This window comes from Vulpes vulpes, chromosome X, assembly GCF_048418805.1.
Source record: "Vulpes vulpes isolate BD-2025 chromosome X, VulVul3, whole genome shotgun sequence".
Lineage (NCBI taxonomy): Eukaryota > Metazoa > Chordata > Mammalia > Carnivora > Canidae > Vulpes > Vulpes vulpes.
In genome coordinates, this window is record NC_132796.1 from 122,222,604 (window position 1) to 122,237,047 (window position 14,444).

General features: G+C 37.5%; 1 protein-coding gene across 6 annotated transcripts in view; it reads right to left on the minus strand.

The window, feature by feature from the left end:
- The window catches only part of TMLHE (trimethyllysine hydroxylase, epsilon), a 116,019-nt gene that overhangs the window by 76,851 nt on the left and 24,724 nt on the right, over positions 1-14,444 (minus strand). For all 6 annotated transcript variants that reach the window (XM_025988986.2, XM_072743660.1, XM_072743661.1 and 3 more), the window contains one exon: positions 11,417-11,598. In XM_025988986.2, the coding sequence (XP_025844771.1) occupies positions 11,417-11,597 (181 nt within the window). In that variant the 5' untranslated portion in view covers position 11,598. The remainder of the gene's footprint in view (positions 1-11,416; positions 11,599-14,444) is intronic.

The following is a 14,444-nucleotide window of genomic DNA, read 5'->3' on the forward strand; positions in this document are numbered from 1 at the left end:
TGCCGTCCCCAGAGGGACGAAAGTGAAGGCATGTCCGCCTTTCCTGCTTCGAGTACAGATGACAAAACTTTCTGCCCGTTCCTTAACTGGACTATATACTTTTTGGGTGTTGAGTTATATTAGTTTTTTTATAGATTTACCTAAAATCTATAAAGAGAGTTTTGAGCTCAGAATCCTCAAATTACATTCTACTTTGGAAAGTGTGTTGGGCAGCCCAAGGAGCTCACCGGTTTAGCGCCGCCTTCGGCCCAGGGCGTGATCCCGGGGTCCCGGGATCAAGTCCCACGTCGGGCTCCCTGCATGGGGCCTGCTGCTCCCTCTGCCTCGGTCTCTGCCTCTCTCTCTCTCTCTCTCTCTCTCTCACACACACACACACACAAATAAAATCTTAAAAAAAGGAAAGAGTATTCTACATTTTGGACCATCAGCAGGGCAAGATGATGCTTTAGTATACTGGTAAGACACTCATCTCCTATCTCCTCATATTGCTAGCACCACCCTTCCCTTCCCATTTTCAACTAATGACCTTTCTTACTCCCTCAAAGAAAATATGGAAGCAATTAGAAGAGAATCCACACATCACCCACTTGCATTTGTGCCCATATATCCTACCTTCGTTCCGGTTACTATGATTGAAATACCTGGGTACTCAACCAAGGCCAACACTTCCATTTATGGATTAGATCCTTTCTCTTCTCTCTTACACAAGTACTATACTTCTGAAATTGCTCCATCTTCCTCTTTTGCTTTATCAAAATTTCCCTCCCTACTGGATCATTCTTATCACCAAACAGGTGGTAATTTACCCCCATCTGAAAACAATGTTCTCTTTCACTCTATGTGTCCCTCCCATTACCACCTCTGGTCATTTGTATTCCCTTTCTTTCTTTTTTTTTACGAACGAAAAAAGTGAATTTATTTAAATTACTATAATAAGCTTCTAAAGTCATTTACAGACCACCTGCTACAATTATTTTTCCTGAAAGATATAAGCTTTTTCAAAAACTCTTGTTTTAGAATCATCTATAAACCAGATGGCCTGACTCCTGATACTGAGGAGCAAGTTTCAATAAAGGGTATAAATTTATGAATAATGGTTGTCCTAGTTTGAAAAAACCAGACCACACTCCACACTATCAGGCATGGGACCCTCAAAAGGTAAATGATAAAGCCAATGACTGCCTCTAGTATTCTAAAACCAGTGTTTCTTTTCATACTGAAACTTAGGGCTTGATGTTCCCACTACCTTCTCCAATTTCCTCTTAATAAACCTGTTTTAAGTTTTAGAATGGTTTTAAATTCACAGAAAAGTTGCAAAAATCTCCCATATAGCCCACACCCAGTTTCCCCTATTATTATCTTATATTTGTATGGTACATTTGTCACAATTAATGAATATCAAGACATTATTCATTAACAAAATATCATACTTTATTTGAATTTTATTAGTTTTCCCTTAATGTCCTTTTTATATTTCAGAATTACAACTAGGACTCACATTACATTTAGTCATCAAGTCTCCTTAGGCTTCTGTGGGCTGTCATTTTCCTTGTTTTTATGATCTTGACAGTTTTGAGACATACTGGTCAGGCATTTTGTAAGAGTGTTACTCAATTTGGATTTGTATGATGATTTTCTCATGGTTAAAATGGGATTATAGTATGACCTATAGGATAGGTTTTTGGTAGAATGGCTACAGAAGTGAAGTGTCCTTCTCAGCACATCATATCAATGGTAGATCCTATTAATAGGACTTATTACAGATGATATTAACCTTTAATACCTGGCCAAGGTAGAGTTTGCCAGGTTTCCCTACTTAAAGTTATTCCCTCTACTTTCATATCCCATTTTTTGAGAGCAAATCACTAAATGCAATCTACATGCTAGGACTGGGGAGTTAAGACCCACTTCCAACTGGGGGGAGGGGAAATAACTACATAAATGATTTGGAATATTTGGAATTCTCCTGTAGGGGGGATTTGTTTCTACTCTCCCCATTTATTCAATCATTTATTTACATCAACATGGGCTCATGGATATATATTTTATATTTTGGGCTATAATCCAATACTATATTATTTATTTTCTTGCTCAAATTGTTCCAGCTTTGTCCATTGGCAACATTTTTACTTGGCTCCTGTGTCTCTTTAACATTGTCTCTCACTTTTTTTTTTTTTTTAAGCACTTCCTTACTTTCTGGCACTTCAAGATTTTCCAGGCTCATCTTGTATTTTCCCTGACCCACACCTAGAATAAGTCATTTCTCCCAGGAGAAATAGAGTTCCTTAGTTCCTTTTATTGCAGAATAGTATTAGAAATCAAGATCTGGTCACTGAGTGTACTCACTGCTACTGGGGTATCACTGCTTCTAGGTTTTTGCAGTGGACAGAGCTGGAAAATATACTGACCCATGTGAAAAAACATAGGTACAATTATTTATGTATGTATCCATCTGTATCTATATTAAGTTAACCATGAGTTCATATTGATGTCTCCAACTGTAATCCTGAACCACGTGATTCATCCTAAAATTTCCCCTATGCTTATTTGTTACCATACTCTGATGTTGAGAAACCTGGCTCACACTATCAGCTATACTCTTATGTGTTCAATCCCAGTATACATACATAGCAGTTTTAGAATTATGAGTCTGTATTCATATAAGAAACAACTTTTAAAACTAGAGTGTAGTGTTTATGAATAGTTCCTTTTGTCTTCAGCCTTATGATTTCCAGTCAAAACAGTTTTCCAATGCTATGTATGCCAGCACCTTTCCCTCCATTCCCTTCAATAGTTATATATTTGTAATGCAGTTGGATTCATTTATCATGGGCTGCATTCTGCTGTCAGATCTGACCTCCTGGTAGATTTTTAAAATTTTGTATACATCTAAATATATATACTTTTACTGTTTGCTATAAAGTTCTATAGGTTTTTTTCCTCACGTACAGTTATTGCTACTACATTGCCACACAGATTGCATCTACCATCCTAAAAAAAAGAAATCCCATGTTAGAGATTGGTTCTACTACCCTATAAAAACCACTGTTACACTACCTCCTCCCAAACCCCTGGCAACCACTGATTTATTTTTTTTTGTCCCTATAGTTTTCCATTTAACAGAATGTTATATGAATGAAATCATTCAGTATGTAGCTTTTGATGGTCAGGCTTCTTTCACTTAGCAAAATGCATTTAAGATTCATGCTCTTGTGTGAATTAATAACTCATTCCTTTTTAATTGATGAGTAGTATTCCATTGTATGGTTATACTACAGTTTATTAATTAGCCTTTTGAAGGATATCTTGGCAACTTCCCATTTTTGACAAGTATAAATAAAGCTGTTATTCATGTGTGGGTTTTTGCTGTGGACATAAGTTTATAAATCAGTTGGTTAAATATCTAGGAGTGCAACTGCTGGTAAGTCTGTTTAATTTTATAAGAAACTGCCAACGCAAAGGAGTTTCCGTTGCTCTGTATCTCTGCCAGAATTTAGTATCGTCAGGTTTTCTGGGGGGATTTTAGTCATTTTGATGGTGTGTATGATATCTTGTTTTGGCTTTAATTTGCATTCACCTAATGAAAATGATGTTGAGCATCTTTTCATATACTTAGTTGCCATACTAATATCCTTTTAATGAAGTGTCTGTTCAGATCTTTCCACTCTTAAAAACTGGGTTGTTTTCTTATTTTTAGAGACGGAGTGAGGGATGGGGTAGAGGGGAGGGAATGGGATGGGGGAAGGGCAGAGAAAGAGAAAGAGAGAGAATACCAAGCAGGCTCCATGGTTAGCACAGAGCCTGATGCAGGGTTCAAATCACAACCCTGAGATAACAACTGAGCTGAAATCAAGAGCAAGATGCTCAAATGATGGAGCCATCCAGGTGCCCCCTGTTTTCTTAAGTTTTTAATTTTATTTTTAACAGGTTTTATGTATTTATTCATGAGAGACCCAGAGAGAGAGAGGCAGAGACCCAGGCAGAGGGAGATGCAGGCTCCTTGTGGGGAGCCTGATGCGGGACTCGATCTCAGGACCTGGGATCACAACCTGAGCCGAAGGCAAACGTTCAAGGTGCCCCTGTTTTCTTATGTTTTAAGAAGTCTTTATATATTCTGAATACAAGTCTTTACTCAGATTTGTGGTGTGCAAAAATTTTCTCCAAGTCTGTGGCTTTTCATTCTCTTAACAGTACTTGTCACAGAGTAAATGTTTTGAATTGTGATAGTCCAATTTATTATTTTTTCCTTTATAGATTATGCTTTTAAAGTTGTATCTAATAACTTTTAGCTCAAAGGTAACACACACTTTGTGCTGTTTTCTCATACAACTTTTATAGTTTTTCTGTTTATATTTAGACCTATAATCAACTTTATTTATTTTTTTTAATTTTTATTTATTTATGATAGGCACACAGTGAGAGAGAGAGAGGCAGAGACACAGGCAGAGGGAGAAGCAGGCTCCATGCACCGGGAGCCCGACGTGGGATTCGATCCCAGGTCTCCAGGATCGTGCCCCGGGCCAAAGGCAGGCGCCAAACCGCTGCGCCACCCAGGGATCCCTATAATCAACTTTAAATTAATAATTGTACCAAATATGAGGTGTCAATGTTTTGTTGCATATGGATATCCAATTGTTCCATGTTACTTTTTGAAAACCAAATCTTCATAGAATTGACTTTGCATTTTTGTCAAAAATCAGTTGACTATGTTTGTATGAATCTATTTCTGAGCTCTCCATTTTTTCCCATTGATCTATGTGTCTGTCCTTTTCCCAGCACCACATTGCTTTGATTACTGCTTTGATTAGCTTTATAGTAAGTCCTAAAGTCAAGTAGTTTGAGTTTCTTATTTTTATTTTTATTTTATTTTTTCAGAATTGTATTGACTAGTCTGGTAACTTTGCCTTTCCACATACATTTTATTTATTAGGTTTTTTAAAAAAAGACTTTATTTCTTTGAGAGAGAGAGAGCATGTGAGTGTGGGAAGGGGCAGGGAGGAGAAGGAGAAGCAGACTTCCCATTGAGCAGGGAGCCTGATGCAGGGCTTCATCCCAGGACCCCGAGATCAACCACTGAGCCACCCAGGCGCCCCAATCACATACATTTTAGAATCAGTTTGTTGATATATATATAAAAGCTTGCCGGGATTTTAAGTAGGACCGCATTGAATCTATACATCATATTGAGAATTCACATTTTAATAATATCGAGTCTTCTAATCCATGATTATGGAATGTCTTTCCAATTATTTAGTTCTTTGATTTCTTCCACCAGTATTTTGCAATCTTCTACATACAGATTCTAAAATATTTAATTAGAGGCACCTGGGTGGCTCAGTGGTTGAGCATCTGCCTTTGGCTCAGGTCATGACCCTGGGGTCCTGGAATCGAATCCCACATTGGACTTCCTGCATGGAGCCTGCTTCTCTCTCTCTGCCTATGTCTCTGCCTCTCTCTGTGTCTCTCATAAATAAATAAATAAAATCTTTGAAAAACAATAAAATAAAATATTTAACTACTTAACCTAAGTACTTATTTTTTGATGCTATTATAAATGGTATTGCTTTCTTAATATCAAATTCCGGTTGTTAGTTGTTATTATATAGAAAATGACTTCTGTATACTAACCTTGTATCATACAACTTCATTAGACTTTCTTTTTTTTAATAAATTTATTTTTTATTGGTGTTCAATTTGCCAACATATAGAATAACACCCAGTGCTCATCCCATCAAGTGTCCCCCCTCAGTGCCTGTCACCCCCACCCCCCGCCCACCTCCCCTTCCACCACCCCTAGTTCGTTTCCCAGAGTTAGGAGTCTCTCATGTTCTGTCTCCCTTTCTGATATTTCCCACTCATTTTTTCTCCTTTCCCCTTTATTCCCTTTCACTATTTTTTATATTCCCCAAATGAATGAGACCATATAATGTTTGTCCTTCTCCAATTGACTTATTTGAACTGGAGGGTATTATGCTGAGTGAAATAGACTTACTTTCATGAGTTTTTTTTTTTTTTTTGTATATCCTTTGGCGATTTCTGTAAAGATGATCATATCATTTATGAAAAAAGTTTTATTTCTTCCTTTCTAATCTGTATGTCTTTATTTTCTTCCCTTATTGCACTAGTTAGGATTTCCAAAACAATGTTGAACCCAAGTGGTGAGAAAAAAAGATCCTTGTTTTATTCCTGATCTTAGGGGGAAAGCATTCGGTCACTTTCTTTCTCTCTCTCTCTTTTTTAAAGATTTTATTTATTTATTCACAAGAGACACAGAGAGAGAGAGGCAGAGACACAGGCAGAGGGAGAAGCGGACTCCATGCAGGGAGCCCGATATGGGACCCGATACCGGGTCTCCAGGATCAGGCCCTGGGCCAAAGGCCAGCTCTAAACCACTGAGCCACCCAGGGATCCCCTCGGTCGGTCTCTTGACATTAAGCATGATGCTTATTGTATATTTTCATATGTATCTTTCGTTATGTTAAGAAAGTTCCCTATTTCCATTTTTTTGAGCTTTTATAATAAGTGGGTATTAAATTTTGTTAAATTGGTTTTCTGAACCTAATGAGATGATCATATGGTGTTTCTTAGTCTATTCATTTGGTGGATTGCATGGATTTTTTTTAATATTGAAAGATCCTTGTATTTCTGGGATGAACCCTACTGGGTCTGGATGTATCATCCTTTTTATATACGGTTGGGTTCAATTTGTTAATATTGTACAAGGATTTTTGTGTTTATGTTCATGAAATACTGGTCTATAGTTTTCATTTCTTTTACTGTCTTTGTCTAAATTTGGTATTAGGGTGATGATGACCTCAAAAAATAAGTTGGGAAGTGTCCCTTATTATTCTATTTTATGGAAGAGAATGTATAGAATTGGTGATACTTCTTTCTTAAATGTTTGGTAGAATTCATGAGTGAAACCATCCTATCCATGTGTTTTATTTTTTGAAATTATTTTACTATTATTTATTTAATAGGTTTGGGACTATTATTTATAATAATGATATTAATTATTGTAAATATTCACATTTACTTTTTCTTGAGTAAGTTTTGGTAGTTTGTGTCTTGATTAGTCCTCTTAGGCCACCATAACAATATGGGTGCTTAAAGAATGGAAATTTATTTTCTCACAGTTCTGGAGGCTTAGAAGTCCAAGATCAAGGCAGCAGCCAATTTGGTTCCTGGTGAGAGTTCTCTTCCTGGTTTGTAGATGGCCACCTTCTTACTATGTCCTCATGAGAGAAAGAGGGTTGGGGGTGGGGGGCTATCACTGGAAAATATCACTACTCTTCCTTTTTCATAATAAGGATATCGGTTTATTTAGGCCATGGCTCTACCCTCATGACCTCATTTATTCACCTCCTTAAAGACCTTAACTCCAATACAGTAATATGAGGGTGGATTAGGACTTCAACATGAATTTGGGGGGAGGGGAACAATTTGGTCTATAGTAGCATATTTGTAGGAATTGGTCCATTTCATCTAAATTATCAAATTTGGGCAGCCCAGGTGGCTCAGCGGTTTAGTGCCGCCTTCAGCCCAGGGCATGATCCTGGAGATCCAGGATCGAGTCCTGTGTTGGGCTCCCTGCATGGAGCCTGCTTCTCCCTCTGCTTGTGTCTCTGCCTCTCTCTCTCTCTCTCTCTCTGTGTGTCTCTCATGAATACATAAATAAAATCTTTAAAAAATTATCAAATTTATGGGCATAAAGCTGTTTCTGGTATTCCTCTTATTCCCCTTTTAGTATCTGCAGGATCAGTGATAAAGATTCTTGACATTAGTAATTTGTCTTTTTTCCCTTTCCTTCGTTAGCCTGGCTAGAGACTTACCAATTTTATTGATATTGTTAAACAAACAGCTTTGGGTTTATTGATATTCTTGGGGCTTTTTTTAAAAGATTTTATTTATTTATTCATGAGAGAGAGAGAGAGAGAGAGAGAGAGAGAGGCAGAGACACTGGCAGAGGGAGAAGCAGGCTCCATGCAGGGAGCCCGATATGGGACCCGGTACCAGGTCTCCAGGATCAGGCCCTGGGCCAAAGGCGGCGCTAAACCTCTGAGCCACCAGGGCTGCCCCTATTCTTGTTTTTTTTAATCCCTATTTTCAAGATCATGGATTTCTTCTCTAATTTTTACTATTGCTTTCCTTTTGCTTGCATTGGGTTTAATTTGCTCTTCTTTATCTAATTTCCTAATGTACAAGTATAGGTAATTGATTTCAGACCTTTATTCTTTTCTAGTATATACATTTATTGTTACATATTTCCCTCCAACCACTGCTTTAGTTACTTACCATAAATTTTGATAAGCTGTATATTCATTTTCACTTAGTTTGAAATATTTTTTAACTTTGAGACTTTATACTTATGCGTTTTTTGGGAAGTGTACAGCTTAATTTCTAAATATTGGAGACTTTTCCAACTATCTCTCTGTTATTGATTTTTAGTTGATTCCATTGTGGTCAGAGTACATACTCTATGTTTTTAGACCTTTGTCAACTTATTGAGATATTTTTAATGGCCCAGAATGTGGTCTATCTTGGTGGATATTTCATAACAATGTGTATTTTACTTTTGCTGGATGGATTGTTCTATAAATGTCAAATAGGTCAAGTTGGTTGATAGTGCTCTTCAGGTTATTTATATCCTTACTGATTTTCTCCCTGCTTAATCTATCAAAAACTGAGGGGGAGGTTGTAAAGTCTCCAAGGAAAATTGTGGGTTTTTTATTTCTACTTTTATCTCTATCAGTTTTTGCTTCATGTAATTTGATGGTTTGCTGTTAGATGCTACATTTTTAGGATTGTTACATGTTCTCTAAAGAACTGACCCCTTTATCACTATGTCATGTGCTTCTTTATCCCTAATAATCCTCCTTGTTCTGAAGACTGCTTTGCCTGAAATATAGCTACTAATGGTTTGATTGTTACTTGCATGGTGGTTCTTTCTCCATCTCTTGATATTGTCCCACAGATTCTGAATACTGGGTGTATTTTTGTTTTCTCTCTGTCTCTCTCTTGCATTTCAGTTTGGGTCATTTCTATTGATCTATCTTTTACATTTACTGATTCTATCCTTGAATGTGTGAAGTCTACTGAAGAGCCCATTAAAGTCATTCTTCAATTCTGTTACCATGATTCTGATTTTAAAAAATTCTCTCATATTTTCCATCACTCTGCTGACATTATCCACGTGGTCTTTCATTTTGTCTACCTTCTCCATCTGAATCCTTAACATATTCATAGTTATTTTAATTTCCTGACCAATAATTTTCATATTCATAATTATTTTAATTTCCTGACCAATAATTTTCACACCTGTGTCACATGTGAATCTAGTTCTTTTTTAAAAAAGATTTTATTTATTCATGAGAGAGAGAGAGAGAGAGAGAGAGAGGCAGAGACACAGGCAGAGGGAGAAGCAGGCTCCCAGCAGGGAGCCCGACATGGGACTCAATCCTGTGTCTCCAGGAACAGGCCGTGGGCTGAAGGCGGTGCCAAACCGCTGAGCCACCGGGGCTGCCCGTGAATCTTGTTCTGATGGTGCTTTGTCTCTTCACATTGTTATTTGTTGCCTTTTAACATGCTTTTTAATTTTGTTGTTTAAAGGCACACATGTTATATAAAGCAATAGACACTAAGGTAAACAGGACTTTAGGGTGAGTATTTATACCAATCTGGCCACGTGATGGGCTATGTCTGGTGTTTGTTGTCTCTATGGCTACCAAAGGCATTAAATTCCTTGTTTTTGTCTCCCTTCTTGGCCTTGGCCCTTATCTTTGTGCTGCACCTCAGAAACAGTCTGTATCTGGCAGCTCTCCCAGCTGTAATCCACTGTTATTTTAACTGCAGGCTTATTAGCTGGTTCTAATGTTTGGGGGAGATGGGCATTATCTAATACTCAGATTAAGTCTCAGTCTTTGGAGTGAACAGTGGGCCTATGTCTTCGGAGTATAGCCTTCACAGTTGTTTTTGTCCCTTTCCAGGGTTATGGGTTGAACTGTATTCCCCCAAAATATGTTGAAGTCCTAATCCCTAGTACCTGTGAATGAAACTATTTGGAAATAGGGTCATATGGAGTAGAGTGGGCCCTAAATTCAACAACTGGTATCCTTATAAGGAAAGATATGTTTGAAGACACAGAGGAGACACAGTGAAGAAGACATGTGATGACAGAGGCAGAGAGTGGAGTCATGTTGGCACAAGTCAAGAAACACCAAGGTTGTCAGCAGTCACCAGAATCTAGAAGAGCCAAGAAAGAGCCATTGAAGGGAATATATCAATGCCTTGATTTCCGACTTCTAGCTTCCAGAACTCTGAAAAAATAAATTCATGTTGTTTTAAGCCAACTAGTTTATGGTAATTGGTTATAGCAGTGTTAGGAAACTAATACCCAGGGGTAAAGCTTTTTTCCCACTCTGCCATCTAATATTTATCTGGCTGTATCATTCCCAGTCTATGCATTTGAAGCCCACTTCCCTATATACTGAGGCTTTCTTTTCTTTCTTTTTTCCCCCTTATATGAAATAGGGAGACAGAGTAGAAGTAGAGTAGAACAATGTTACCTTCCCCTTGTTGGGATGAGATTTTACTGTCTCCTTAATATTATTTTTGTCTTTCTTGCAACCTATAGGATAATCTTGGAAATAAATAGCTAGAAGTCCTCACAACTCTACAGAAACTATTTTCAGTCCAATAAGAACTGATATTAAACAGCAATGTAAATAAATTGAACACCTGAACTGTACACTTAAGCAATGGATAAGAAGGGGCACCTGGGTGGCTCCAGTTAAGTGGCTGACTCTTCAGCTCAGGTCATGATCTCAGGGTCCTGGGATAGAGCCCCATCTCAGGTTCCATGTTCAGCAGGGAATCTGCTTCAGATTCTCTCTCTCCCTCTCCCTCGGCCCTCTCCCTCACTCACTCATTCTCTCTCAAACAAATGAATCTTTTTAAAAATGAGTAAGATGTAAAATTTCATTTTGGGGGGATATATATAATAGACTAGTACTCAGCCATGGAAAAGAATGAAACCTTGCCATTTGCAATGACATAGATGGAGCTAGAGAGTGTTGTGCTAAGTGAAATAAGTCAGAGAAAGACAAATACCATATGATTTCACTCATATGTTCAAATTAAGAAACAAAACAAATGAACAGGGGGTGGGGGAAAGAGAGACAAACCAAGAAACAGACTCTTAACTATGGAGAACACACTGATGGTCACCAGAGGGAAGATGGCAGGGAAGGGTTAACTAGGTGATGGGGATTAAGGAGGACACTTGTGATGAATACTGGGTAGGGAAGTGTTGAAGCACTATATTGGACACCTGAAGTTAATACTACACTATATGTTAAATAACTGGAATGAAAATAATAACTTAAAAAAATAAAATATCTGTCTCCACATATCTTACCAAAATGATCTTCATGTTGCTGCCAAGAACAATTCAGAGACTTGGAGGCTGTATGGTGCCACTGGATGGCTAGTGGAAACAAGCTTTTGAAGCTGGGCTGTTGGAAAGCCCAATATGTGACTCCTCCCCTAAGCAGGTTTTGGAGCTTGCTTTGTAGGTGGGATAGTCTGTGGCACCACATCCTAGAAAAGATGACAATAAGAAGAGAGAGAGAGTTAGTAATAGTACTAAATAACTTTTATGAGGTTGTAGGAATAATATTACAGATGTAACTATATAAAAAGGATAGATTTAATTATCCTAACTATAGAGGATTAAACAAAGGAAATATTCTGAAAAGCTGAGCACAAGTGGTCTGTAACTATTATTTTAATTTTCTCACCAGTATTCTTATTTTATGCCTTGTAATCTTGCTTCTATCATACTGTTGAACTGAAGTAGTTCTTTAAAACTTCACTAATTTTAACCTTCCAACCACATATAAGAATTGCACTTGAGATCTCATCATTCTCAGTCTCTCCACTGTGACACTACTGATTACTCTCCCCTCACTCCTTGAAACGTCTTTTCCCACTGATTTTGTGTGATTGTGAGCAAGTTACTTAAACTCTCAGTGACCCTGGTTTCCTGTTTTGTAAAATGAGGATAATAATAATACTCATTTCATGGGTTTCATATGAAGACTAAAGTACTTAGAACTGTGTCTGTCCCATAGTAAGCCCTATATATGTTGGCTGCTATTATTATCATTATTATAATAGTTATTGTTAGGGAGAAAATATATCTGTTGGTAAAAGTACCTTGATAAACCTGCTTAGAATTGGTGACTCCCTCTGTATCATGGTTTCAGGAAAATTAAAAAATATTTTTAAAGATTCTATTTATTTATTTATGAGAGAGAGACAGAGACATAGGCAGAGGGAGAAGCAAACTCCCCATGGGGAGCCCAATGTGGGACTCCATCCCAGGACCCCAGGATCATGACCTGAGCCGAAGGCAGATGCTCAACCACTGGGCCACCCAAGTTCCCCAGGAAAATAAAAATCTTCATTTACATAATACATTTAAAAGTATTAATTTGTCCCATGAGAAAAGAAGGAGAAAGCCATGCAACTGCAGAGAAGCCATACAATGCTTGATGTGAACCTTCTCAACAACCCCTATGGTCACTAAACCCATACAATGATTATTTTCAGTACATATATGTGTGTTCGCGCGTGTGTGCGTGCGTGTGTGTGTGTGTGTGTGTGTGTGTGGTATAAACTGAAGGGACTGAATTTCATGTTGATGTGAGATGACACCAATCATATATGCAAAGGCCATAGCTAGAGATGTAACAGAATATGCTGATGACTTGGGGAGGGTTCCAAAATAATAAGCTAGGAAATCAAGAGCTAAAGTCAAGTTTATTGAGATTTAATGGGTGCAGGTAAGGAGCAGAGCATAGAGAGGCCTCTATGATATCTCACATTAATGTTTTCCACTATCTATTTCCCAACTTCCTACCTATAGGTATTATCTAAAACAGAGGCTAGTAAATTATGGCCCATGCCTATTTCTATATGGTCCCCAGGCTAAGAATGGATATTACATTTTACAGGGTTGTAAACAAAAACAAAAAAGAATATGAGGCCAAGACCATATGTGCCCTGCAAAGTCTATAATATTTGCTATTTGGTACTTCAAAGTACAATTTTTCCAACCCCCGGTCTAACGCTCAATTCTTAATCAAATACTCTTCTCCTTTACATTGAACTACTCCCCCCCCAAAACCACCCTTCAGTAAGTATATTTATTCATTTCTTCATTATTTCACCCAATAAATATTAGTGAACGTGTCTATAATAGGTACTTTCTTAAGTACTGGGAAAATAAACATAAATAAGTCTGCAATCCCAGGCACCGTTCGAGAAGCTCACAATGTAGTGGGGAACAAAGACAGACAAAGGGTGATACCGACTACTACTTATGGTATCTTTAAACACAATGAAAAAGTGCAAAGGAGAAAGCACGTAATTATGTCTGGTAAAACCAGGAGGATTTCACGTGATCTATGTTATTTGTAGAACTGTATCATTGTTTTGTATTTACTTACAAAATGAGATTTGCACATGTGTAAAAAGAAAAAAGGAAAGAAAAATCAAAATAACACAGAAATATATAAAATAAAAAGTGAAAGCCTCCTTTCCTCAATATTTGTCGTTCCCATTGCTTCAAGAAACGTCATCAACAATCAACAGTTTGGAGGACCAACTTCCAGATCACACACAGTTGAAGTCTCCAAACCTTCATACACACACATACAAAAATACATTTTTGCATTTGATAGTTTTCAGATCACTTGCGCATAAATATTTAAGACTGTTATTAGTGGATCACATGCTATAGATTTAGCATGTGTTATATTTATGTTTAAATTCAACATTATTAACATATTAACACATGTTATATTTAACATGGTAAGAAACTCCATAACTGTCATCCAAAGTAGCTGGACTATTTTGCATTCCACTAGCAATGAATCAGAACGTTTTCCCTCTCCTTGCTGTAACTTGGTATTGTCATTTCTAAAAATTTAGCCAGGGGCAGCCCTGGTGGTTCAGCGGTTTAGCGCTGCCGTCAGCCCAGGGCGTGATCCTGGAGAAGCGGGATCGAGTCCCACGTTGGGCTCCCTGCATGGAGCCTGCTTCTCCCTCTGCCTGTGTCTCTGCCTCTCTTTCTGTCTCTGTCTCTCATGAATAAATAAATAAAATCTTAAAAAAAATAAAAATAAAAATTTAGCCATTCTAATAGTTGTGCATGATACCTTGTTATTTTAATTTGCATTCCCTAATTATATATGATGTTGTGTATCTTTTCATAGTCTTAATTGCCATCTGTATATCTTCTTTAGCCAAGTATCTGTTCAGATCTTTTGCCCAGTAAACACTTTTTTAATTAAGATTTTATTTCTTTAGAGAAGTCTATTCACAGTAAAATTGAGGGAAAGATACAGAGATTTCTCATACCACCCCTTTCCCTACACATG